Source organism: Felis catus, chromosome B1, assembly GCF_018350175.1.
Source record: "Felis catus isolate Fca126 chromosome B1, F.catus_Fca126_mat1.0, whole genome shotgun sequence".
Lineage (NCBI taxonomy): Eukaryota > Metazoa > Chordata > Mammalia > Carnivora > Felidae > Felis > Felis catus.
In genome coordinates, this window is record NC_058371.1 from 192,658,607 (window position 1) to 192,685,662 (window position 27,056).

The 27,056-nt window shown below is 44.5% G+C and overlaps 1 protein-coding gene across 16 annotated transcripts in view; it reads left to right on the forward strand.

The window, feature by feature from the left end:
* LDB2 (LIM domain binding 2) overlaps positions 1 to 18,555 on the forward strand; it is a 381,861-nt gene extending 363,306 nt beyond the window's left edge. For 3 of the 16 annotated variants that reach the window (XM_045056556.1, XM_003985531.5, XM_019829720.3), the window contains 3 exons: positions 7,634 to 7,757; positions 11,393 to 11,544; positions 17,187 to 18,555. In XM_045056556.1, the coding sequence (XP_044912491.1) occupies positions 7,634 to 7,757; positions 11,393 to 11,544; positions 17,187 to 17,417 (507 nt within the window). In that variant the 3' untranslated portion in view covers positions 17,418 to 18,555. The other 13 variants (XM_045056558.1, XM_006931221.4, XM_045056560.1 and 10 more) reach the window with 12 other exon arrangements.
* The last annotated feature ends 8,501 nt before the right edge of the window (positions 18,556 to 27,056 follow it).

A 27,056-nucleotide genomic window follows, 5' to 3' on the forward strand; every position in this document is an offset into this window, starting at 1 on the left:
TGGCAGCTGCTGCTGGGGAAAGTCAGCTCCCCCGGGCCACCACCCACCTCCTCTCCCAGAGCAGAAGCGGCTGCCTTCTCCAGGGCTGGATGTGATAACTTTCCCCGCAATCAATTTGCAAAACAGTTGAGAAAAGGCAAAGGCTCCCCTGGTTGAATCTTCAGATAAAAAAAGAGAGAGAGAGAATGTTTTGAATTTGACAACCAATCTACCTTTAATCCTATCAGGAAATAAACCCAAATCATAATCTGATGTTTTAGAATTGCCTAGCTTCTAAGGGAAAGCATTTCCTTCTCTCTTGTTTTTCATCCTCTGAGGCACAGTGGGTTTTACTCATGTGGATGTCTGTTACTCATTCTTATCTGCTTCTAGGTGTGATTATCTGTTTATTTTGCTTTGGTTTTTTTTGTTTCGTTTTGTTTTTCTTTTAGATTCTCTGTATCTTTCTATTGTTTTAATGTAAAATATCTTCCTGTGATATGTCTCTTAATTAAGAGATACTCCTTCACCTTAGATAAGAGTTTGTTTCTTAATCACCCCCACACTCTGATATCTTTTTAATTCAAATTTAGCCAGAGGAGCAAGTTACTGGAGGAGGAGGAGGAGCAGGGGCAAAAAAAACTCTGGTTTGTGGATTCGAACATTTTGTATTTATCACTGAATTCTAAAAATGGGTTTTTATCAGAGACATCAGCCGCTAAAATGCAATGTAATTGTAATTAACACCCCTTGGAATATTATATCTAGTGACCCCCTAAGTCTCAAGGAGACCAAATGATTTACTCCCCAGTAGCCAACCAATCACATCACACGTTGATCTGGCTCAGAGGAGCCATTGATGCCACTGGTATTTATCCTAATACCAATTTCCATCCCTTGAGTACTGGCCTTGTGCCAGCCTTTGCATTAGATATTTAAATACCTTATTTCAAACTGTCAAAGATAAGTATCATTATCCCCATTTTACAGATGAGGTAACAGATTCAAAGAGGCTAAATTCTTGGCCAAGAACACAGTAGTAAACGGCACACTTGGGGGTTTGAACCCACATGAATCTGGTTCCAAAGCCTGCACCCCTTGTGTATGACCTACCTCTCTGTATAGAGGTCAATACCGTGTACAGGGAGCCATATAAAGGCAATGAGAGCCTGTGTGTGTGTGTGTGTGTGTGTGTGTGTGTGTATGCGTGCGCGCACGCAAGTTTTAAGGAAAAGGACTTTTCTTAAGTTTATTTACTTATTTTGAGAGAGAGAGAGAGAGAGAGCATGCACAAGTGGGGCAGAGAGAGAGGAAGAGAGAGAGAAAATACCAAGCAGGCTCCACACTGTCATCACAGAGCTTGACCTCACAAACTGCAAGATCACGACCTGACCTGCACATAAGAGCCAGCCGCTGAACTGACTGAGCCACCCAGGCACCTCACAATGAGAGAGCCTTTGAACTTGGTATCTTAGTAGCAATTTAAGCCACTCATATTTAGAAAGGTAGACAACAGAACAGTTTGTTGTTAAGAACACATCATTGGAATCAGGCAGACTTGACTACGAACCTCTTCTCTGCCCTTCGAATAGCTGTAAAACCTTGGGTACGTTATAGGAATCACACTCTTTACTATCAGCTCTAGGTGACTTAATGGCTTTGAGTCTGAGTTTCCTCACCTGTGAAAGTGGGCCAGTAGCTGGTGAGGGTTAATGATCTAATATACGTCAGGTACGTACTCCAGGGACAGGCATAGGTTAGATACTCCACCGTGATTATTAAGTTACGACTCAGCAAATATTTGAGTATGCCTAATACTGTGTTAAATAGAAGGGAGAGAAAAGTGAAATATGGCTTGCTATAGATAAGCAGATGAAACAAGTCCACAAGAAAGGAATATTCCCAATGCAAATATAAACACGAGGACGTCCTAGATTCGTAATAAGTGCTATAGAAGCAGAAGTCCCTTGTGGGCGGGGATGGTCAAAGACAGATGCGGGCTTTGAGCTGGACCTTGGAGGACATTAATGGTCATATTGGTATGACTCAAATGTGGTTTTCAGGCCAGGACCAGACTGTAAACTCAAGGAAGCTTGCTCTGGAATATAAATCAACTGCATTGTTGAACACGTCGTTTAGTTCATCTGACTTTTTTTTTTTTTTTTTTTTTTTTTGACATAAGATTTTCTCAGTGAAGGAAGCAGTGAACTGAATTACACTGTGCCTCAAGCTGCTTATCCTGTCACGGAAACACAACAAAGAGTTTGTAGACCACCTACTTTGAGCAGCACCTGTTTAGAAGAGAGGTCAGCAATCTTTCTGTGAAAGGCCAGAGAGTAAATATTTTCAGGTTTGCGGACTATACGAATGCTGTCACAACGATTCAATTCTGGTGTCACTTCACAAAAGCAGCCACCAACGTTGCGTAAGCATGGCCATATTCCGCCTACAGACTGTAGCTTGCCAACCTCTGGTTAAAAGGACTGGGAATGAGGGGAGGTCTTGTAGGTGGTCTTCTAGGTCTTCTAGGTGGGAATGAGGGGAGGTCTTCACAACATGAAGAAAGGCCTGAGCTGGCATTGAAAGAGTAACCTTGGGCAAACCAATATACAAAGACTAGGTGTCTCAGGCTCAGAGGATGTCATCCATCATCCAGAAAAGAGTGGATCAGAATGTTGGCAGTAGACGGGACCTAGGTTTGGGAGTTAGCCAACTGCCAGCCCCAGGGCATTAGCTTTGTCCTCGCCAGAGCCGCCTCTGACAAGCATCACCTATTTCTGGGACTGGCTTGGGGCAGGGAGTTGAACAAGAAGAACAAGGAGAATCAAATGTCTCCGGGAGAACCGTCCGATGAAAACAAAGCAAAACACAATACTGTCTACATTTGCTCGGCCCTTTGTTACTGTGACAAGTCCCAGGACTAGCTGAGATCTTCCTACCTGGTCTGGACATGTAGTAATTGAGTACATGCATGTGCATGTGTGCAAAGCCTTCTGTATAGAGGAGGCAATTGGTTGTTTATCAAATGGACAAATTCATTACCTCTAAGCCCCCGGGACGATGCCTGATTTGTCTGCTATTAGCAAATGACTCCTTGCTATAAATCTGGCCAAGCTGTTTATTATCCATCCACGCATCCATCCATCCACCCATCTATCCATCCTTCCATCCATCTATCCTTTTACTCACCCAGCAAGTCACTGTTGTAGCTACAGGCATTTATTCCATACCCAAGGGTCAGTGCTGGGGCCAAAATCCCAGAACATGAAGTCAGAAGCATAAGGAGATCAAGCCTAGCTTAAAATTCTCACTAAATCTGCAAAAAGGTGTCCTTGCAGCTTTGCTGGGGTGGGCGATAGCTTTCTTTGGGATCCTAGCTGGACCTGGCGGGGGCTGAATGTTCAGGGGCTTCGTACTCAAAATGAGATCTCAAGCCTTGCTGACTCCTGCCCCCTTCCACAGTGTTCTAGAATTCCTCCTGGTACCCCCCCCCCCCCACCACCACTGGAGGAAACCAAACTAAATGAGAACCCTGCACACAAGGTGCTACAGAAGTTGCACAAATGCTGTCTGGGACCTTCCTCTTCAGGTAAAGGGACCCAACCACTAAGACCTTTGCAGCAGGTCCAAGTTTGCATATGAAATTGTGCCTCTAAATCAAAGGACTCTGTTACTATGCTTAGCTCCATTAACATGCAGTCGACTGATTGTGTGTGTGTGTGTGTGTGTGTGTGTGCGCGCGCGCGCGTGTGCGTGCGTGGGGTGGAGCAAAAGGCACGTGTACTGTAGTCTGGTTTACACTTATGACACACAGGGAACTCTTTCCCTAGAGTCTATGGTTGGGAGTATAAGAGGGTTCATAAACCTCCAGATATTTTGTACAAAATTCGAGAGGCAGGCTGCCTAGCCTGCACCAGCTTCTCAGGGGGGTCCAAGACCCCAGGGACAGCGGGAATCTTGGCTCCAGAAGGAACTGGCCAGTGGCTGCGGGAACCACTCCCCCAGCTGTCTTCCTGATCTCGTTTCATAACGCCCCAGGCCTTGGCTGTGGCCCGAAGGCACTGGCTTGCTGCCTGAGAAGGCAGGCTCTTGTCTGAGTTAGTTCCGCCACCTACAGCATGCAGCCCAGCAAAGCCAGCGCACCTCCACAGCAGGCTCGCTTGTTTGCACACAGGAATCCAGGGGAAGGCTGCCTCTCCAGCCTGGGAGCCCTCCCCTGGAAGGCAAAAACATGGCTTGGGGATTCCTGATTAGTATTCAGAGATACGAATTCCTGTGGGGTGGGTTGCCGTGATGGGAAAGTATTTTTACATTAAAGGGGGAGGGATCAATCCTGAGGATTAGCACCTGAAAAAAAAGTGCTGCCCCAAAGCCCAGAGAGGAAAGGAAAGGAAGGCACCACAAAAAGAAGGAGATGAGCTCGCAGGTCCTCAGGATAAAGGCAACTCTCCTGTGTGCCAGCATGTATCCTGCCCAGGGCCCCTCTGGGTCCACAAAGGTCACTTTGGCCATCTGACTTGTCATGTAACGAAAATACTTGCTTCACAGAGATGTGATTCCCGGAGATGCTTGACGTGGAAACTCGAGGAGTTTTCTTACTACCCTGAAATCATTCCGAAGGGGGCTGAAGACTCCCTGAGGGCAGAGATCCTATTATCTTCATTGTGTCCCCAGCGCCAAAGCAAGAGTGCCTGACACTTAGAAGAAAGCGCAGTAAATGCTTGTGGATGTAAAGTAATAGAAATGTCATCTGTTTGACTGTCTGTGCTGTACTTGTTAACACGTAATTGTAATATCTACTGTTTGTTGACCTCTGATGTGTCAGACACATTACCTCAAATTCTCACAACACACAAGATGGGTATTGTTTTGCAGGTGAGACGGAGCCCGGGCACTCTTCAGGGACTCCCCCAAGGGTGCATACCTAGTGCGGAATTAAAATCCATACCCAGACCTCTCTCCATTTCTCAAGAACGGGGAACGGGCCAAAAGGAAACGGCCGGAAAACTTAACGTTGTGGGGTTTTTTTTAATTACAAAAATGTTTTCCCAGCCCTTAGAACTTCCCTGAAAGCTTTTCCTTTCTCACTAACCTAGCTTAGTAATAGATGCAAACATCTTCCGACCCTGTCTGCATCTTGCAGTGGTCCTCCTTTGATGGATAATCCGCCCTTATCTCTGTTTGTAGAGATGACTATGGAATCCTTTACTCTGGTCTGCTGAGCATCAGCCACTGGGGGAGACCTGCGGCCGTCTATGGCTTGCACGTACTTGGATTTCCAGCGAGGAATTCTTAATGGAGTAATGTCCACATCGAGTCTTCACGGTGTGGGAATGTGGAGCTCACTGCACAGGAATCTCCCCTCTTTCGTGGGGTCTTCCTCACTAACACTTTACGTTTCAGGGAGGACTCCAAATAAGCAAGAAGATAGACAAGATTGAAGATGTACCATCACGCATCCAGATCTCATTACTTGACAGCCTGATCCACTAGGGTTGAGTGGCTTTGTCTCTTTGGCTGACACATGTCATTTAGGCTTTGAAGTCTTCCTCTCTTCTTCCTGAGAAACTGCAGTGGGAAAGAGATTACAGCTGTCCTTTCAACGGAGTTAGCGGTTTGGGTCAAGTTTCGATCATTGTTAGGTAAAAAGAGCAGACAATGTTTTCTAGATGAAGGTAATCTTGATTATCATGCTTAGGCTTGAGAAGAGAGGAGCAGCATGGGCAAGTGGGGTTAAGTGAGAAGAGAGTGGAATTCAAGCTGGAAACCACAGGGAATTTGCACATGTCTTGCTGTTTATATGTATCTTTTCTAAAGCCTAGCACATATGTAGGGCGGCAGACTTCGGGAGTATGTATCAGAATATGACAGGGGCATGCTTTTCCAAAAGGCAGATTCAGGACCCCAGCTCCAGACCCAGTGAAACAGAAGGGGAAAAACCTGGAAATCTGCATTTTTTTAATGTTTATTTATTTTTGAGAGAGAGAGAGAGAGAGACATAGCACAAATGGGGGAGGGGAAGAAAGAGAGAGGGAGGGAGACACAGAATCCGAAGCAGGCTCCAGGCTCTGAGCTGTCAGCACAGAGCCCCACGCAGGGCTCAAACCCACAAACCTCGAGATCGTGACCTGAGCTTAAGTCAGACATTTAACTGACTTAAGCCACGTAGGTGCCCCTAGAAGCCTGCATTTTTAATTATCAACTCATTGGGTTCCGATGGAAGTGTTACCTAGACCATACGTTCAGGAACATTGGCATGGAAAAATCCTCCGGTCTTTCTAAAGACACCTTAAATGCATCCATTCACTTGAGCCAAGCCTAGGGACACAGAGATAAAAGGCACAGTCTCAGCATTCAAAGAGTTCGAGGTCAAGTGGAAGAAAGACTAGAAGCAGATAGTTGCAAAGCATGGATGAGTACATTCGTGAAGCAGAAAGGGCTGGGTGCATGGAGAGAACCACAGAGAGGCACCCAATTCAGCCTGCGTAGGGAGATGCAAAACCTAGAGATGAAGGCGAAGGTGCAACAGGAGCAGTGACCTTGTCGCAAGGACGAGTGGGCATTATTGGCCAAGAAGAGGGGAGGGGAGAATTCCAGGTGAGAGGGAAACCAGTGGATAAAAGCCAACGTGTCTGCTGAGTAATGACAGAAGGGAAGGGGGTAGTCGGAGCGATGGGCCGAGGAAGGAGGAGATTGCACATCTGCCTTTCATAATGAACTAGTGTTTTTCCACATGGGAGGGTGCATTGCCAATATCTGTGTGGTTGTAATTGCAACAGTACTGGATGCATCATTCCAGGTTGTGGTCTTTGTCTTCTTCGATACGGCACTCTCCATGTGGCAGTATTCTGGTGAGCTTCCAACGGGAGAAAGAATTCAGAAAAGTTCAAGGCAATCCTAAATGGATTTCCGTTCTCGTTTCATTCATTCATCTTTGTCATCAGATGTCCTGGACCGAAGTAAATCTGAAAAATCTAACCAAAGGAGGGAAGAAAGCAACAGTGTGCAGCGCCACAGAAAAAGCCCCCACGCTGAACTAACGTGGGCGTATGTTACTGACATTATCATCATGTGTAAAATACAAACGAGCACGTGGATAAAAATAAAATAGTGTTCATCACGGGCCTTGATAAGAATGAGGATCAAAAAAGTACTTGCAGTTGCCACTCTGTTCTCCAGAGTTTAAAAGATGGCTTTCACTGCCACGTAATCTACATAAACTAGCATTGTAACTCACAGTGTGTGGTTATACAAACAGGAACAACAGTAGAAACCAGGGTAGAAATCAGAGCATGCTGTGAAGAGAGCTTTTTTTCTTTAACCAGAAAGGATCATTTGAATTCAGAATAGAGCTACACACATCCACCCAAGAGTTTGTACGGAATGTGTCCTTGGATATGCACACGCGTGCGTGTGTGCGGGTATAAATCACATTCAGCGATATAATATGGTAGCATAAATAAGAGTCAATGAAGTGGGCATTATCAGGTATTGGTAGTATTTCTCTTCCTCCAAACTTGCACAGAGAAAATCAAAAGCAGGAGAAAAAGAGAAGTACCTTTAAGCTTTCTAATTGTTTCCAGCTGTTGACATTACTTACTGCAAATAATATTATCAAGTAGCGAAACGCCAACGTCTTTGAACTTCTTTGCAGTTGTGTGTAATACTGGAGCCAATGCAGGAGCTGATGTCGAGACATAAAACCTACAACCTCAGTCCACGAGACTGCCTGAAGACCTGCTTGTTTCAGAAGTGGCAGCGAATGGTAGCACCACCAGGTACGACCTCGTTCTTCCCTCCCATTCTAAAAATGCGTCTTCTGAGGGAGGCCTCTTTTGGGGATAAAATGATGTGAGAAGGAAAAGTAGCTCATTATGGATATTTAGACTGGGGGACATCTAATTTGTAAAATAAAAACATCCTTAGGAATCATCTGCAATCTCACTTGGGACCTGAGACCCACAAAAGTCAACTGATTTATTCAATGTTACCAAGGTCACTGGCAAAGCCGAAATCAGAACCAGGGTTTCCTGTCTCCCAGTCTAGTCTTTGTTCCACTGGACAAGACTGATGGCTTCTCACAGTCTGTTGTTATTTTGCTTGGTTTTTTGTTTGTTTGTTTGTTTGCTTAAGAATCATAGAAATTATAGGAACGAAAGGAGGGAGGAAGGGAGGATGGAAGGGAAAAAGGAAAGAAAAAAAAATAAATAAATTGTTTCATTTTTAAAGATAGATCTAATATCAAAGGGTACTCTGATCATGAAGAGAATACATAAAAGATTCCATTTTCCTCACTTCCTTAGAAGGCAGTTTAGATACTATAGTCTCCTGCTGAGGTTCTGAAATTACTGCTTCCAGTTATCATTAATTGTCATTCTATCTAATACATTTTTACTCCCAGGCGTGTGTCGAGCCTCATTGATCATAAAAGCAAAACGTATCCATTCGCTAAAAATTATTTTTATAAAGAGTAATTATTAACACGAAGCACATAGCTTTCTGAATCACAAAATATAATGGTCACCTTCCACTGGTAATTGGCGAGGCATTTTATATAAAATGAAGATAGACTTAGCCAAGTACATATTTAGACATCTGAGAAAATGGGCATTATTTTACATAGAATAGTTACATCCCCCTCTTAGAGGAATTTTAGACATTTAGAGCAGTATTTTTCAAACACATTAAATGTGCTTAAATTATATTCTCTTGCAATATCAATAGGGCTTTATGAGAAAAAATAGTTCACTCAATAAATGCTTTGAGAAGCTGTATTTTCCAACATATGCATATATAATTTATATATTATTTATTAATTAAAACATTCATTCAATAGTTATTTATTGAGCCCCTCCTAGGTGCCAGGCACTGTTCTAGTCACTAGAGGTACAGCCCTGAATGAAACAGAAATCCCAGCCCTCACGGACCTTCCATTCTTTTGCTGAATCCTCATTAGAACCTTATGAGGTACTTATTATTTCCTATTTAAATATACAGGGCCTGAAATTTATTTTTTTTAATGTTTATTTTTGAGAGAGAGAGAGACAGACAGACAGACAGAGCACGAGGGGGGAGGGGCAGAGAGAGAGGGAGACACAGAATGTGAAGCAGGCTCCAGGCTCTGAGCTGTCAGCCCATGAGCAGTGAGATCCCAAGAGTAGTGAGATCATGACCTGAGCAGAAGTCCGTGGCTCAACAGACTGAGCCACCCAGGTGCCCGGAGGGCCTGAAATTTAAAGTAGTAATTTGCCAAGGTCAGTCTCATAGCTCATCAATGAAGGAGGCCTGTGTCACAATAGGTTTTTATGTCTCCAGAGCTCATGACTCTCTTACCTCAGCTACCTGCTGCCAATGGGAATAATCCAGAGCACACAGTTGCGGTACATTTCCCCCAAATTTCATGAAGGAATACAGATACCAAAAAAAAAAAAAAAAAAAAAAAAAAAAAAAAAAAAGTAGTCAGTTTTAATTCTTGAGGTAATGGAAGAAGCTATTTGTCAGGGGAACTAAGTATCTGATTGACTTTGACTGGGTCACTCAGCTCTTTCCCAGCATCATGAGCTGGAAAAATTCTATTTCCTGTTTCCACAACTTTTAGGAGCAGCACCCATAACTCTCTACAGGTAGACACGTTAGGACCTTTGATGAAGATCTTTGGGGCACGTGGGGGGCTCAGTAGGTTAAGCACGCGACTCCCTCCGGATTTTGGCTCAAGTCATAATCTCACAGTTCATGAGATCGAGCCCCGTGTCAGGCTCTGTGCTGACAGTGCAGATTCTGCTTGGGATTCTCTCTCTCCAACCCCCCCTCTGCCCCTCCCCTGCTTGCACACATACACTCACTTGTGCTCTCTCTCAAAATTAATAATGTTTACAAAAAAAGAAAAAAAGAAAAAAGAAAATCTTTGCACATAAGAGACAAAATATTTACAAAAGAAAAATTGGTATATAAATAGGAACACAATCCTCTTCCTCAAATGTTAGGGGTAATTTGGTGGACTAAGTGGCCTTTGAAATGAGCCTTAAAGGAAATCCTCCCCACTGACCATCAGAAGCGCATAAATGTTTTTTTTTAATTTTTTTTTTTAACGTTTATTTATTTTTGAGACAGAGAGAGACAGAGCATGAACAGGGGAGGGGCAGAGAGAGAGAGGGAGACACAGAATCTGAAACAGGCTCCAGGCTCTGAGCGGTCAGCACAGAGCCCGATGTGGGGCTCGAACTCACGGACCGTGAGATCGTGACCTGAGCCAAAGTCGGACGCTTAACCGACCGAGCCACCCAGGCGCCCCAGAAGCGCATAAATGTTTTAAGAAAATGCTACAAGGCTCTCTCGCTGGGTCCCTGGCTCACCTTCTCTCCATCAGCGCTGGTTCAAAAGAGCGTTAGCAAAAAGGATGCTTTTACATGACATTTCCAACTTAGTAAATGCCTGGAAAAAGTTTCCGCAGATTTCTCATTTACAAAACAAAGGTCAGAATAGAACCGAATTAACAGAGTTGCCAGGAACATACAATAGTCATGACATAAAACACATGAAGCAGATGAAACCATTACGAACATGAAAACATTGCGTACTTCTCACACTACCTAACAGGTAAACAAATAACCTTCCTGCGGCCCCACATCAGCACACGTCCCTCTGCTTCCACTAAGACGTTGTTCAGCTGTCGGTCCGCAATATTTTCCTCTGTTTCTAAGCGGGACTTTGATGCAAAGATCTAGTTCCCCTTCGTGCAGATGCTGGCCCTAGCACACTTCGACCTTCTCCCCCCAGCCACTTTGAAATGAGCAGCATTCTTTAAACACCGGGGTCCAAACCATGCGACCTGAGAACTGTACTGAGCTAGGGACCCTACGTGTGACACTCAGCTGATAGGACTCATGCTTCCTCTTTTCTGTACTTGAGCATCTCAAGGTCTGCGCTGGCCTGCAACCAGGTGCCGACTGGGAGATGCTGGTCTACCACCTTAACTCGTTTTAACCCTTTCTCTCATTCCTCGGAGGCCCCCCGGGGGAACGCAGAGCCCTCCTTTCCCCCTAAAGAGCCAACAGTCCAGAGAAAAGGGTTTTCTCAAATTCTGTGATGGTGATAATATGTTTCACGCGACTCTTAACAGTGGTATTTGCGGCTCGCCCCTAAAATACATTTACTAGACTGCAGGCACGTGTCTAACGGTAGAGAGAACAGTGAAGCACAAATCGTTTGATCTAGAGACCAAAGAAAAGAGCTGCACCCATTTGGTGCTAAAAGGATAAAGCCACGGCTTCCTCCCTTCACTTAGCGTGAAGCTAAAAGAAACGGCAACAATGTAGAGTGTGCTCTTTGTCATTTACAAGCACAGCTTCCTTGGGGGGACGGTAGGGTGACGGCTGCCCCAGATCTGACCCTCCATCCATCGTCCGTATTGCAGCAGAACCCACACGGCAGCCGACAACGAAGCGGAGGAAAAGAAAAAACTCCACCAGCAGCACGTCCAACAGCAGCGCCGGGAACACCGCCAACAGCACCGGCAGCAAGAAGAAGACGCCAGCCGCTAACCTGAGTCTGTCCAGTCAGGTACCTGTAAGTCTCGCTTTCCTCTTAGGCCCGAAATCCCGCCTCCGCCTGTCCTCCGCCTGCTGGGGGCCCAGGGAAAGTCCCCGTTAGCCGCTCCTGCCTTCTGGGTTGGGGGCGGGGGAGGGCCAGGCAAGGGCAGGGGGAGGGTGGGCGGGAGGAGCTCCACCGTGGAAACCTTCCCCTGCAAACTGGGAATTAGGAAGGAATATTAAGCGTCTGCGCTGCACAGGGACCTGAATTACAGAGCCGTCAGAGGCACAGACAGGAGATGTGTCACGTGAGGCTTAATTAAAATATCACTTAGCGCCATGCCTGGTGGCAGAGAAGGGGCCCTCGGCACGATCCCCGGGGACCCCTGTGCTCCACTGGAAACTAGCTTCCGGCGTTCAGGCTCCATGTTGTAATTTGACTGGGCCTTCCCAACATGGGTGCCCTTCTTATTTTGAGACTCAGGTAATTAACTCTCGGCCACTAAAATCGCAGCTCAGTGGATGCCACTTGACCCATTTCATTAGCTCAGGGGGAGGGTCAGCCCTTGGTTTGGTCTCAACTCTCCTGACCTCTTGACCCTTTCTTTCATTTCTGGGTCTTGACAAAGGAAATGGGCCGCTTAGAAGGGGGCTTCTCTGAACTCCGAGGCTGACAGCTGACGGGTGTCCCCAAATAGCGCGTTGCCCGCGTGGGCACTTTCTTCATCTCCATTTTTTTTTTTCAAGTTCTGTCCTGTCTGCCTACTTCCTTCCTGACTCCAGATTCCTCAGCCCAGTGTTAGATCATTTATCGCTTTTAAATTCTCATGCTCCTCTGAACATTTCTCGTCCCTCGTCCCCTCCACGATTACTTGTGGGTGTCCTTCTCTGCTGCCCTTGTCACATCACCCTGTCTCCAGGCGTTTGACTGTCGTTTGAACCCTGATACTTCCGTGGTGCTTCATGGCTATCCCTTGGATACCATGTCTTCGGAAATGTGTTCTATTTCTTATTACTTCCCTCAACCAGTACAATTTTACCTTTTCTCTTTCACACCTTCTTCCCTGTCTTGGTCTGTTGTCCTCATATCTCTCCCCATGTGAGAGTGGATTCTTCTTTCATGGGGATTCTCCACTTACTTCTAAATGTGTCTTTCAAATCTGGCCCCAACCCACTTTTACCCACTTTCCATCGGTCGGTTTTCTTTGGCTAGAAGCAACCCCATCAGTACCTGAGAATCACCTGGGCCACTGAGACTCTTCTCCTGTCTTCCATAGACAGAGGGTATGGTTTTCATCATCACTGCACTAGAAAGAAAGGGTCATGGAGAGAGTGGCCAGCCTGTGGGGAAGGTACCATTTTAATTTTAAGACCGCTAGGAATTATAGTTTTTAAATAATGCCAGACTCACCTCTGTTTTCTGAACTGGCTAAAGAGTCAGAAAAAAAAAAAAATCAAAGAAAAAAAAAAAAAAACAGAGTCTTTTTATTAAGGTACCAATAAGTTAGGCCCACTTCTGGTTAAATTGGAAAATACACAGAGAAAATGGCCTGGTATAAATAAATCAACCCCAAAGTGCACACAAGTAGCCTATTATTCATCTACTCCTGGAGTTTTAGAAACTAACATTTGTTAGTTTCCTCTAGCAAATGGAAGTGCATTCCAGAGAATTCTGGAACTGTGGCATTGCTCCTTAAAGGCACAGTGACTGCAAGAATTCAGTTCAGTTCAACAGCTGTTTTGAGCTCCTACTATGTGCCCCACACCGTACCAGATATCAGCAATACCGAGATTAAACAACCACAACAAAAACCCAGGCCCTGTCGGTCACTGAAGAGCTCAGCCTCTCCTGCCAGCTCAGTCTCCCGGTGTCAGCCAGCAGGGTACGGCACTGAGCAGGATTCTGAGGCCTTGGGTTTGGTGGGCCATCCATTGGTGATGTCTGCCTCAGGTGTAGAATAGCAGTATGTGTGTCACAGATTTCGACATCCCTAGCCTCGTCGGAAACATTTCAATTTTATCTTAAAGGGCACATAGTCTGTTCCGCTCCCTTATGCTCCTATCCTCCAAGCCAACAACTACATCTTAGTGGAGGATCCCTGTGTCGAGAGGGCTTTTAATGAAGTGAGACCCCTTGGACTTCGAGAGAACAAGGCACCATTAGAAAGCGAGAGCAGAACGCCAGCACCACCCCCGCACCATGCAATTCAAGATGTTTCAATGAAGTCAAGCTTACAGATGGCCAAGGGGGGGGGGGGGCAGGAAAAAGCCACCGCCACGTTAGGAAAATGTGCACATTTCAGGGTGCACTCTTGCTGAATGGACCTTCCGCGATAGGCATCGTCTGGCTTGTAGCGACCCCCTCTTTTAACCCTGTGTACTGAATTACCGACACGATTTGACTGTTGAACTAGAACGCGATCTGCAGGCACAAGGGCTGCCTCGTTCGAAGGCACGGCCAGGTTCTCTGTGCCACCGTGACCACAGCTGTGGTCCGCCTGGCTGCCGCGGCAGCAAACGTGCGTGTCCGGCGAGGACTAGGGTTTAATCCTTGGATTCTGCTTCTCACTCCATGAGCAGGGGCTAGGAGCGATCCCGAACTGCAGCCTCAACCCTGGGAGGGATGGAGACCTGTGTCATTCAACAGCAGTGACCCCTTCTGGCCAATTTAAGGAGAAGCATTGAGGGGCCCTGAAAGGAGTCACTTCCAGTCCTCCTCAGAGGTTGGTGGTCCTTGCACGGGGGATTAGTGAGAAGATGTGACAATGGGCGTGGCGCCTCCAGGCCTCCGGCGAGGAGCAGAGGTCTGCCTCAGGGGGAGCGAAGGGCATCCGGGGTTACCCTCAGACAGACCAGCCCTGCCTCCTGTGGGACACACGAGATAGCAGAGACGGGAAGGATAATGCAACTCTCACTACTCATGTTGAACGTTGGGGGGATTTTTAAAGATGGGGGGGTGGGGAAAACGGGGCCAACATCCGCTAGGTAGAGGCAGCCCAGAACGTGCACTATGTCTCCGTTCGTTTTGTGTGAGGCTAACCAAGTGAGACTGCCCGAGCAGAGAACCACTCTTTGAGTCTGTAGGTTTAGAAGAAGCAGGTAGAGCCCCGTGCATAGCGGCCTAAGCGGCCTCAGGTATCTATGCACATGAGAAGCCCACGGCACACATCTGTCATAGCTTGCCATCTGTCACTCATCCGCACAGGTACACACAGGATTATGTATCTGGCTAAGGATTTTCTCGTACAATCAGGAAGGCAAATGTGGCATCACTCTGAAATTTAGGATGCTTACAACTATCCATGCCTGTTCCAAACATGACAAGCCTATATCAGTCCCATTTGAAGTGACTCAAATCACTATTTTCACAGTACTTTTCTTGAATAACTGTTATTTTCTGATGCAATGAAGGCACCTGGAGTGTCGAGAACTTTTTCTAATGTCACGCTTAAGCTGCCTTCTGATTTTTCTCCTCTGTTTCCAAATTACGCTTACCTCCTCACACTGCCCCAGCCTCTCTCGATGACCTTGGACTCACAGTACTAATGCGGACCCACGTGGTCACTTCCCACACCCTTCCCCTGCCCTGTGACACCTTATGCATGTGTTTTCCGACCCTTTCAACGTGTGCTGCACGTAAGTCATGAAATGAGATGAACCCGTGTCATCCTCTGCCCAATCTTGCCCCATTCTTCCCCCCCCCCACCCTTGTTCCTGATCATAAGCACTGTCTCCTAACTGCCTGTAACCAAGTGGCACTTTTTTGTCCAGAACACCCCCAACAGGTCATATGGCTAACCCGATAATGTCCCCTCCTCTCTGGAGGCCACATTCCATCTCCAGTCCTGTCGGCATTCTTGCCAATCGGAGTCTCTGTCTGTGTTGTACCTCACCTTGAGCCCTCATGAGTCTCCCCCCGTGTCAATGTCGTGTCTGGCTCTTCGTGGCATAGTCAGTACGTTCTTCGAAGCACGCTTCCAATTGTCCTGCCAGTACCTATATTTGCTGAGTTTACCCAGTGCATATTTGAGGCATTTACTTAATCTGGGACATATCTCTTTAAAATCATGTTTAGCAAATCACAAGACCGATTAGTCAGAAGACACAGTTTGGAAATCTATTGATTATCTCCCCATAATTCTAGGGGAACCAATCAAATCAGTCAATCAAACAAACAAACAAACAAACAAGGTTTTCCACTGCAAAATCAACCAGGCGACAAGTAAGGGTTTTGTTCAATTGGCACCTTCATAATTCTAGAAAGAAACGGGAGGGCCCAATGGACCGCCTCCTGACCAAAGGCAGTATTCTCCTATACCGTCCCAGGAGAGCCTCTCTTGCCCCAGTGAAGACAAAATTTTCGCCCGGTTACCAAGGCATTTCATCGAATTAGCCTCCGCATCAGGAAACACACCCTTACGTCTCCAAAAGCATCGGGCTCAGCCCGGCTTGTTGTGGTAGAGGCGGAAGCTGATGGCCTTGGGCACTCGCCTGGAGTCACCGCACTTTTGATAGATTATTGCTCACAGCCTGCCCAGCAAGTATCACCCAGTATCACCTGACAGGTGTCCTGTCCCATGCCCAGGTCACCCACCAACCCCACACAGCCCCCTCTGAACAAAGAGGCCGGAGCCGTGCCCCGTGTATGCCCCCTTCTGCCCCCGGGGCCCCGGGCCTCTCCAGCTGTGGCCTCCACGATGCTCCCGGCTACAGTACTGGCGGCTTCCTTGTTTGCATGGAAGGACAATCTGTGCTTAAAGGAGTGATTAGATGGATTCTTCTTGCACGCTTCCATTTCTGATGACTGCCAGCTTCATCAATGCAATTATAATTAGTGCTCTTCTTCTTCCTTTTATGGCACCAGCTGGACAGACTGGTTCTCTTGACTGCCCAGATTGGTGGCAGGGTTGCCTGTGTGGGGATAGGTGACAGGCACCATGAAATAACAGATGGTAAATTCAGGGCTTGTTGGCAATCAGCAGGTTTTTGCTAATGACTTAATTAGCTATGCAAATTGTCAAATCAGTGTGAACATTGTTTTTATCGAAAACTTTACCTAAATTAATTACCATAATTAAGTAGCAGAATGTCAAGGATATTGGCTGCATAAAAGGGCCTGGCTGAGTGGAAAAAAGAGAGATTCTGCCTTCAATTAAAATGTATACCGTCCTTGGGACAGAGAGAACGCCATTTGGAATGAGTTGCGTGAATACTGCAGAATTGCACCCTCCCCCTGTTGGCTGCTAGTCTGAAGCCATGCAGAGGCCCTAACATAAAAAGTGGCGGATTTTTGGAGGCAGTGGAGGGCACCCAGCAGAAGGTTCCACAGCCCTCTCTCTAAAAGTCCCCAACGTCGGCAAGTTAAAAGCGTGGATTTTTTTAATCTTGAAAAATCCATTTTTTTATTTCTGCAGATTGCTAGCATTGCTCGTTCTCCGGTGTCAGGCTGCGCACTAAGGACATAAACTCGCGTGGTTGTTCCACGTCAGGAGGCAATGTTTATTTCCTGTAGAAATCCAATATGCGTCTCGCCCCCGCCCCCCGACTTTGAGACTTGACCCCCGGTGCACAGTACACGAGCGTGTCTGTCCTAGACCCCCCAGCTCCTCCCGCTAGTGTTTTAAGCTGAGCTTCTCTGTCCCAAGGTTTCCCTGTAATAATGTCAGCTGCTGTTCACAGGATGTGATGGTGGTAGGCGAACCAACCTTGATGGGAGGTGAGTTTGGGGACGAGGACGAAAGGCTAATCACTAGATTAGAAAACACGCAATATGACGCGGCCAACGGCGTGGACGACGAGGAAGACTTCAACAGCCCCCCGGCTCTGGGGAACAGCAGCCCGTGGAGCAGTAAACCCCCCGCCGCTCAAGAGACCAAATCAGAAAACGCCCCGCCCCAGGCTCCCCAGTGACACTGACCCGCACCCGCACCCGCACCCGCACCCGCACCCGCCGTCAGTAGGTCGTGGGGGCACGCTCAGCTTGCAGATCCTTGCTTGCAGGAGAGGAAGGAGGAGAAATAAAAAACTCTTCCACGCAAATACCTGTTTCTAAACCACAATGATCTGAGTTTGGGTTTCTTTGTTCTTTCTTTTTTTTCTTTTTTGAATTGAGAGGATCGTTCCAATAAACTTCCCTGACCCTTCCCTGGAGGCCTTCACAGGTAACACAGAGAGTGGCACTGATCTTAATGAAAAGAGCGAAAGCTCGCGCTTCTCCGGGCTCGGTGTTAACCACGTGTTTGTTAATTACACCCCACCCCCAACCCCACCCCGACGAAGGCCATATTGTCAATACGCCCTCAGTGCTCAGGGTCTCGTTATATGCCGACCCTAACTACAGATGACTTTTTAATATTGTAAAATATTTTCTGCTTTTTGACTTGCATCTGAGAGTTTCTTGTTTCAGTAAAAAAAGAAAAGAAAAAAAATCAGCCTTTGGACAGTAATTTAAATGTATCCTTATTATTATTTTTTTCCTTCACCTTTTCTTTCATTGGGTAACAGCTAAGAGGGCCTTGCAGGGTAATTATTGGGTGAGCTAATGTCAGTCGGTTCTCCAACCCCAGCTGGTTCAATTGAGCCCAAGGGCTGAAACAAGAAATGTCTTTTTGTCATCGAAGACACCGAGGCAGATTTTTATGTAAAGACAGACACCTGGCCCCTCGAGAACCTACTCGTTTGTAAAATTGCTGTTGATCCAAATCTTTTCAAGCCATGTAATCCATTAATTTTGTGGGCAGTTTAATAAATCTGAAACTTTTTTGTGTTTTTTATTGTATCTGAGTTGACTGTTGTTTCTTTTCATGGTATATTTCTTGTATAATATTTTGTAAAGCCCTCACCTGGTTCTTTTATGGGGATTCTTCTTTGGGGGCAATTCCAGTGTATTTATGTGAAACTTTATAAGAGAACTAATTTTTCCATTTGCATATTAATATGTTCTTCCACACATGTAAAGACACAGTGGCTCCGTGTGTTATAAAACAGCTGTATTTTATGTATGCTTTACTGATAAGTGTGCCAATAATAAACTGTGTTAACGACCAAAGCAACTGAGTCTGGCTGTTTGTGAGCGTCTGGCGAGGGGTTGGGGGGGGCGGCGGGGGGAGAAATCTGCCCACGATCATGAGAAGTACTGAGCTTGGATTTATTGCCCAGAGTCCAAATGGAGTGGAATTGTGACAGCCATGCCATCCTTCGTAAAGTCTGATTCCTTTCCCTGCTCACTGTGGTTCAGTTGGGCAGATGTGTGAGAGTCTGCCGTGTGTTGGGCACATGCTTGCCGTGGACACAACAATGAGAAAGCAAGAACTGGCCTGTGTTGCAGCTTGGCAAGTGGAGGAGCGGTGGCTTCCCCACAAGTGTTGATTCTGCACCAAACAGCCCTACTTAAGGTCCACAGGTACTATTTCAGCTAATCCCCAAAGCTTCACAAAGTTGGCATTGCTATCTCCATTTTTAGAGAGCAATGTCTTGCTTGCCCATTTTTCCAAAAAGTTGCTACATGAGACTACAGAAAAGTCACCTGAGGACGTGTTTCTTAAAAGAAATTTCCTCGTGTTTTTCCACTTTGTTTTCCACCAGTGAGGAAGATGAGAGAAGAAGTCAGCATTTGTTGGATGTGTATTAAGTGCCAGGTGATTTTAATTTATCATCTTGGCAAATTCTGGAAAGGCGAATTTGAAAAAGAGAAGTTATGGGAGACCACGTGTCTTAGGTTGGGATTCCCAGAAGCAGAGCCTGGGATCAGGATTTGGGGGCACAAGATTATTGAAGGAGTGTTCTTCAGGTAAAAACAAAAGGAAAAAAGAAAAAAGGGGCTGTCGATTACCTGGGGCAACTCCGCATCAGGTCTGTCCCTCAGATCTCTTTCTGGGACAGAGGGGCATGCTCCTCTCTTGGCAGACTCTGGAAAAAGTGAAAAGAAGTTAGGCCAAATCACACATACGCCTGCTCACCCTGCATCTGCTGGCCGAAGCAAGTCGCAAGGATAAGCCTCACATCGGTGGGGGTGGGGAAATATACACTCCCTCCTGCAAAGTCCCGTGGCAAAGGGTAGGAATAAACAAGTGGGAATCTAGTCAACCACTGGTGACCTACACAGTGTTGCCTGAAGAAATGTCTAATTATTTGCCAACACTTCAAAACTGATTTTAGAATTAAAATTTCGTGCTGCTCCTAACAAATCGTATCGAACAACAATGCAAAAAATATTAACAAAGATTCCCATTTCTGAATCCCTGGATGGTGACAGTTGGCTGGTGTCAAGGCATGGCTACCCTGCTTGGATGCTCTCCACCGTGGCACACTTGACCCATCTCACCCACTCCACCTGGCTGGCTTCCACAGGCTCCTGTATCTATTACACCCATGCTCTCTACTCCTTAAAACCATGTTCGGAAGTCAACATCACTGGCTCTATTTTACAGATGTGCAGACTAATGTTCAAGCAGGTTAGGTGAGCCCGTTTGTCACATAGCTGGTAAGTACTAAAGTGGGCTTGCAGGGCCAAAGTCAGTACTCCTTTCAGCAAGCCACACTGGTTTAGTGGTAGTGGGTCAGCCTCTGTGGATTAGGTTAGGAACGTGGCAAGCACGATCGCATTGAATCTTTGCACTGTTCCCGTGGGCAAGGTAAAGTTATCCTCCTCCATTTGGCAGCTGGTACTCAGAGCAGTTAAACAGCTTCCCCAAAGTCATGCAGGTCACAAGTGACAACATCATGTCACCTTGACTCTCTGAACCACTTTATTAGACTTACTGTCATGTACACGGTCTGCATGTTGGGTGTTTGGAGGTGTTCTCTGGCCTGGGAGAGGGGTCCTGGCATCCACCTTTCTACCATTTGCTGTGTATTTTCAGGGGTTGTCGAGGAGACTTCCAGAGATCAAGAATTGCCACTGACCTGGTAATGGAACAAAGTGGGGAGGCCCCCTTTAAGACCTTGAAATCTCAAGGGCATCTGACAAGGGATTTAGAAATAAGTGGCCCAGTCCCTGCAGGAAATTTTTTCTCTCTCCATTTCTTTTTAACCTTGAGGTGAGCATTTAATGCAATAGGAAGACACAACTTGCACTGATACTACGTGGGGTGGGCCGCAGGGGAACAAGGTCAACAATATCAATGTCCCTAAATCAGGATTGGCAGCATCCTTGAGAAATTCATTTTATAATGGGATGCCTTTCCATTCTCCGTAGAAACAATTACCAGGGTTTTTCGTTTGTTTGTTTGTTTGTTTGTTTCTGATTAAGTAACACATGCTCATTGTAGATCATTTGAACACACAGGAACAAGAAGAAAAGTAATTCCACTACCCCAATATAAGCATTGCTAATACTCTGATACTTATCTTTCCAGTTTTATTCTTGGCTCATATACATTACAATGTTGAAAAGATACAGAATAGACAGTGATATATCCTGCCCCTTTCATATAATATCGTCTCATGAGCCACCTCTGTTAACTATTCTTTAAAAACATGATTTTAATTTCCATGTAATGACCCACTAATGGAATATACCATAATGTATTAAGCCATTTATTTATGGCTGGTCAACTCCCTTTTTTACATCTCATTAGAATTTCATAATCATTAACAAACTGGTCCAAGGTTGATTAGAGTTTGTTAAATCAAAATTCACTTATTGGGTATTTGCCACGTGCCCAGCACCATTCTGAACGTTGTATGGGATTCCTGTACCTGGTCCCACCCTCAAAGTGCTTATAATTCACTTGGGATAGAGGACAAGTACATAAAATGCTGTCCAAGCACATAAGGCTGAATCTATTCAGAGGATCAACAAAGCACAGAGAATAAAACCTCTAGGAGTTTAAAGGCATTTGATTCACACTCATTGTGTTCTACCAGGTCTGTGTCTTGCTTTGCATCTCACTTAGTCTTTACCACAGCCGGAGGATGTGGGTGTTTTGTACAGGAAGCTCAGGGAAGTTGAACACCTTGCCCAAGGTCACATAGATAGAAAATGCCAAGGTCAAGTTTGAACCAACACATGACTCCAAAGCCTGTTCTTTTGCTGGTATGCCACAGGAAATCCCTCGGGGAAACAGCAAATGCTGTGACTGAGTGTTGGCAGGAACGACTTCGTGACAAAGCAAGAGGGGACAATGCATCGATACACGCACCCACATCTGAGTGTCTGGCTGACTCTCACAATTCGCTCTCTGGCTTCATCTTTTATCCATCACTGCTGTCAAGATGATGTCTCTGATCGCTGGGGATATTGAGGAGTTTGGGTTTTGAACAAAACCTAATGTATCGGCACTCTTGCTGTTTACATAAAGGCATTTTCAGCACTTGAAGCCATTAAGCTGGAAAAGGCATTGAAAGGTTATTAAAACTATAAATTAAGGGAACTGGTGAAGCATTGTCTATGGCCCTGCCCAGCCCTACCTTCTCCTCCATTCCTGTTCTTTCCAGAACTTCACCATCTTGGACAAAGAAAACATTTCTTCTTTCTCAATGACTTCCAAAGAACTTCTGGAAAGTATTGATTCCTGAGTTAAGCAAACCTGTTTTGAAGGAAGTTCTTCTTTGTGTCTCTTCCAGAGTGGACATGATGTATCTTGAGCTCTTCTCCAATAGGAAGCCATTCTTTCTCTTTTAATTCTTAATTTGTTAAAAGTAGTATTCGCTCCTTGGGGGTTTGCAAATTCTTCTGTTATGAAAGTGTTAATGCTTTCAGAAAGATCTGCAAAAAGTCTCAAACGGTTGTGAAACGGCTTTAACTCCTGAAGCCCACCTGAAGTCCATTGTCACAAAAGCGAAAACTTCTATTTCGCAGAAAAAGTGAATTTTGGAAAACCTGGGCACTATCTAAGGGATCAAACACCTTTCACTTCCTCTAGCCAGTACCGACCAATATTGGCAAGTCCTGTTGTTCCAGGAGAGCTTCCGAGGAGCTCACTCAGGGAGAAGAAGGGTGTGAATATTGGCAAAGCCTACCACTGAGGTAAAGGAGGGCTCAGATTTCCCTGGATTTGCCTTTCTGCCCTAAATCACAAAGCATTTCAAAGGTAGAGGCCTCTGGAATTCACAGGGTTGTTTTCCTATGATAGAAAACCCTGCTTTCCCCTTTCCCCATTTTAGCACTAAATGTCCCTCATCCTGGGAAATTCCTCACTTCCAGGCAGCCCAGCCCATTCGTGCAGCAAAACAGACAAGTGCATAATCAGTAGCCACTGCTACAAAGCATCTTTTGCATTCCAGGCACCTCGCACACCCACTCTGGGAAGGAAGGGGGGCGTTAATGTTATTGTTTTACTGGTAGGAAAACTGAGGTGAAGAAACATTAAGGAAGATGCCCAAGGACCCCGAGCAAATGAGCAACAGAACTTAGATGCAATCTCAGGTGTGACAGGCTCACAGCCTGTGCTTTCTCTGCTGCATCGATGGCTTTGAACTCTTATTCTAAATAAGACCAAGGGAAGTGCAATATATAAAGTTAACTAAGAGAAACAGTCAAGCATCAGAGACCGTGAAACCCAGAAAAAATCCTGAAGAACCAGAGTCTTGGTTGTACAAGTCAGGTCTACACCTGTATTCTTCCACTGTCACCAGGCTGCAAGAGAACACCACTGGCTCAGTCACGCTAACGATCGAAAAAGCTGCTGTGCGCTATGGCATTTGGCTGATGAGGAAGTATTCAGACAGATGACACTGGGAACCTACCACAGATAGCCAAGGTTTATCCCATCTGGCCCAATGAAAACGTCCCTTTCCATTGCAATGGAGACTAATCCAGCCTGTCTTAATGACTGGCCTGTAGTTTTGCTGAAGTCCAGAAAGCAGTTAGCAATATCTATGGCCCCTTTGCACTCAATCCAGTTACTTCTGCAACTGGGTTTGGGCAGTTTGCATTTGCCAAGTGCACTTTGGGAGATTCTTTACAAATAATTAGAAAAGAAAGTTGTGTGGGATGGGGGGAGGCATCTCCAGGGTGGGCCCTTCTCTAACTCAACCCTCTACACAATACCACCACCCAAGAGTGACAGAATGTTGCTTACCTCTCACTGCAGAACTCCGACAATGAGGTGGCAATAATCCCCAGGCTATCATTTTTAATGGAAAGACACAGTACTTTTTATTTTATTTTTAACTTAATTTCAAGTTAGTCAACATACAGTGTAGCATTGTTTTCAGCAGTGGAACCCAGTGATTCATCACTTACATATAACACCCTGTGCTCATCCCAACAAGTTCCCTCCGTAATGCTTATCACCCAGTTAGCCCGTCCCCCCACCCACCTCCCCTCCAGCAACCCTCAGTTTGTTCTCTGTGTTTAAGAGTCTCTTACGGTTTGCCTCCCTCTCTGTTTTTATCTTATTTTATTTTTTCTTCCCGTCCCCTATGTTCATCTGTTGTGTTTCTTAAATTCCACATATGGGTGAAATCATATCTTTCTCTGACTTATTTTGCTTAACATAATTCACTCTAGTCTCATCCATGTTGTTGCAAATGGAAAGATTTAATTCTTTTTGACCAAGTATATTCCATTGTACATATATACCACATCGTCTTTATCCATTCATATCAGTTGATGGACATTTGGGGGTCTTTCCACAGTTTGGCTATGGTTGATAGCTCTGCTATACACATTGGGGTGTGTGTGCCCCTTTGAATCAGCATTTTTGTATCCTTTGGATAAATACCTAGTAGTGCAATTGCTGGATCATAGGGTAGTTCTATTTTTAATTTTTTGAGGAACCCTCCATACTGTTTTCCAGAGCAGCTGCACCAGTTTGCATTGTCACCAACGGTGCAAAAGGGTTCCTCTTTCTCCCCTTCCTCGTCAACGTCTGTTGATTCCGGAGTTGTTAGTTTTAGCCACCCTGACAGGTGTGAGGTGGTATCTCGTTGTGGTTTTGATGACGAGTGATGTTGAGCATCTTTTCATGTGTCTATTAGCCATCTGGATGACTTCTTTGGGAAAGTGTCTGCTGATGTCTTCTGCCCATTTCTTCACTGGGTGACTTCGTTTTTGGGTGTTGAGTTTGATAAGTTCTTTATAGATTTCGGATACTAACCCTTTATTGGATATGTCATTTGCAAATATCTTCTCCCATTCCATCGGTTGCCTTTTAATTTTGTTGATTGTTTCCTTCACTGTACAGAAGCTTTTTATCTTGAGGAGGTCCTAATAGTTCACTTTTGCCTGTTTCTTTTGCTTCTGGAGACATGTCTAGTAAGAAGTTGCTGTGGCTGAGGTCAAAGAGATTGTTCCGGTTTTCCCCTCTAGAATCTTGATGGTTTTCTGTTTTACATTTAGGTCTTTCATCCATTTTGAACTTATTTTTGTGTATGGTGTAAGGAAGTGAGAACACAGTATTCTTTAAAAGAGAGTAAATTGTCTCCACTAGCAAAATTAATCTCCCTAGCCATTGAGACCACCGACATCCTTCATTCTTTACTTCCTTTCAATATGTGCACAAGGTTGGCTCCACATTTTAAAGAACCAGACTAATTCTTGCTTCATAGTCCTAGGAAAGAGGTTCCTGGATAACTTCTGATTTAAAATGACTCCCAGTTTAACATGACTTCTAACCACTGCCCTTGAACCAGAGGACAACTGATGTTACAACCATCAAAACCAAATACAAAAGGCACTGTCCAAAACATTTTTGAAAATGAAGATGAGGGGAGCCTGACCCTAAGATATCCCAAAGCGGAGCGTAAATGAGCCTAGAGGTGGACGCACCAGGGGAGCTCAGAAACACATCAACACATATATCTGCATTCGGGGTATTTTACATTTATGAGAAAAGGATGGGATGAAATATCAGTTAATTGATTGGCTATACATTTCAAAATGATTATCTTACTTTAGTCCACATGTAAAAATTTCAGGTGAATTAAAGACTTCAACATAAGACAACAAAAGCAGTAGAAGAAAACAGCAAATCATTAAAATAGGAATTTAGAAATACCTCTCTTCTCTAAACACCAAGACTGTAAAGATGGTTTCGTTTTGTTTTGTCAATACACACGTTCGGTAGACAATATTGAATTGTGAAGCGTGTGAACTCCAGAGAGAGTTAGACCTGTGTCCATACCCTGATCTTGACACTTATTGGCTCCGTGACCTGGGGCAAATTAGTCGCCTTCTCTGGCTCCCTGTGCCTTCTCTGTAAAAGAAACCTGTTTAATAGTTCCGACTCAAAAGGTTATATCGTGAATTAAATGTGATATGATATGTAAGATGTAACACATATGAAGAAATCAATTATCATTATGAATTATTAATATTTTTAGGGTAAAAGACATAAAGTGAATTTCAAGAACATATAAAAATTAGAAAAGACAAGACAATGTAAACAAGGTCAGGGTTAAGAGTTATGATAACAAGCTTAACAAATTTAAACTCCTCTGTTAAAAGGCAAGCCACAAAAGAGAGACTGAGAAAGAATCGATGCTCAGCAATAAAGAAAAGATGCATGAAAGTAAAAGTGACCCACAATGACAATGAAAAGGCTGGGAAATGATTTATGAGTTACACATAAACAAAAAGAAATCGAGAGTTAAAATATTAATTTTAGGGACACTTGGCTGGCTCAGTTGGTGGAACGTGAGACTCTTGATGTCCAAGTTGTAGGTTCATTCCTTACGTTGGGTGTAGAGATTATTTAGACATTTTAAAAAATATTAATTTTAGACAAGGTAAAATCTGTCTTAAAAATTGTAAATTTTATATTGATTAAAAGTGCCACTATATTACAAGTAACATAGCATTAAAATATAAAGACTGTTAGAATTCAGGAATTTGAATACCGCACAATAGAATATTAAATAATGTAATCAGGTTGAAATAATAGACACACATTTATCTTTAGACAGATAATTAACAAGTATGCCACGTTTTGATGTAATATACGCAAAAACTTTCCAAACAATAAGTCCAAAAAAAAAAAAGCCTTAAGGCATTTTTCCAGTGTAGTAACTATATAGTTTCCCTACTTTGATCACAATATAATGACACAAATGTTTAACAGAAATGTAGACAAAATGTTCTTAACCACACATTTAAAAATTTAAGATGTTCTCCCAAATAACAATTGGATCATGGAAAAAATAAAATTAATACGCACATGCTATCTTGAAATAAGAAAGTTGAAACCATTGCTCATAAAAACCTATGGTATTTTTTCCTATTCTATTTTCTGGTTATTGCTATGATTTTTGTACACTGATGTCTTCATTGGACAACTTTACTGAATTTTCTCATTAATTCTAATAGTTTTTCATTTCATTCTCTTGTGCTTTTTAAAGTGTATAACCAATTTGCCTGTGAATATTGAAAATTTTCTATCTTTCCAATAGATGTATCTTCTCTTTTCATTACTTTGCTTAATGCACTGGCTAAAATTTAAACTGTGTTAAATAGTGATGGTGATTACAGGCATTTTTGTATTAATCTTGGTTTCAACGAAATTGATTCTTATGTGTTTCTTCATTTAACATAATGCTGTCATTCCTATGATATGTAGACAATATTTTTAGATTTTCTAATCCTTGTCACTCAGTCACCAAGAGAAG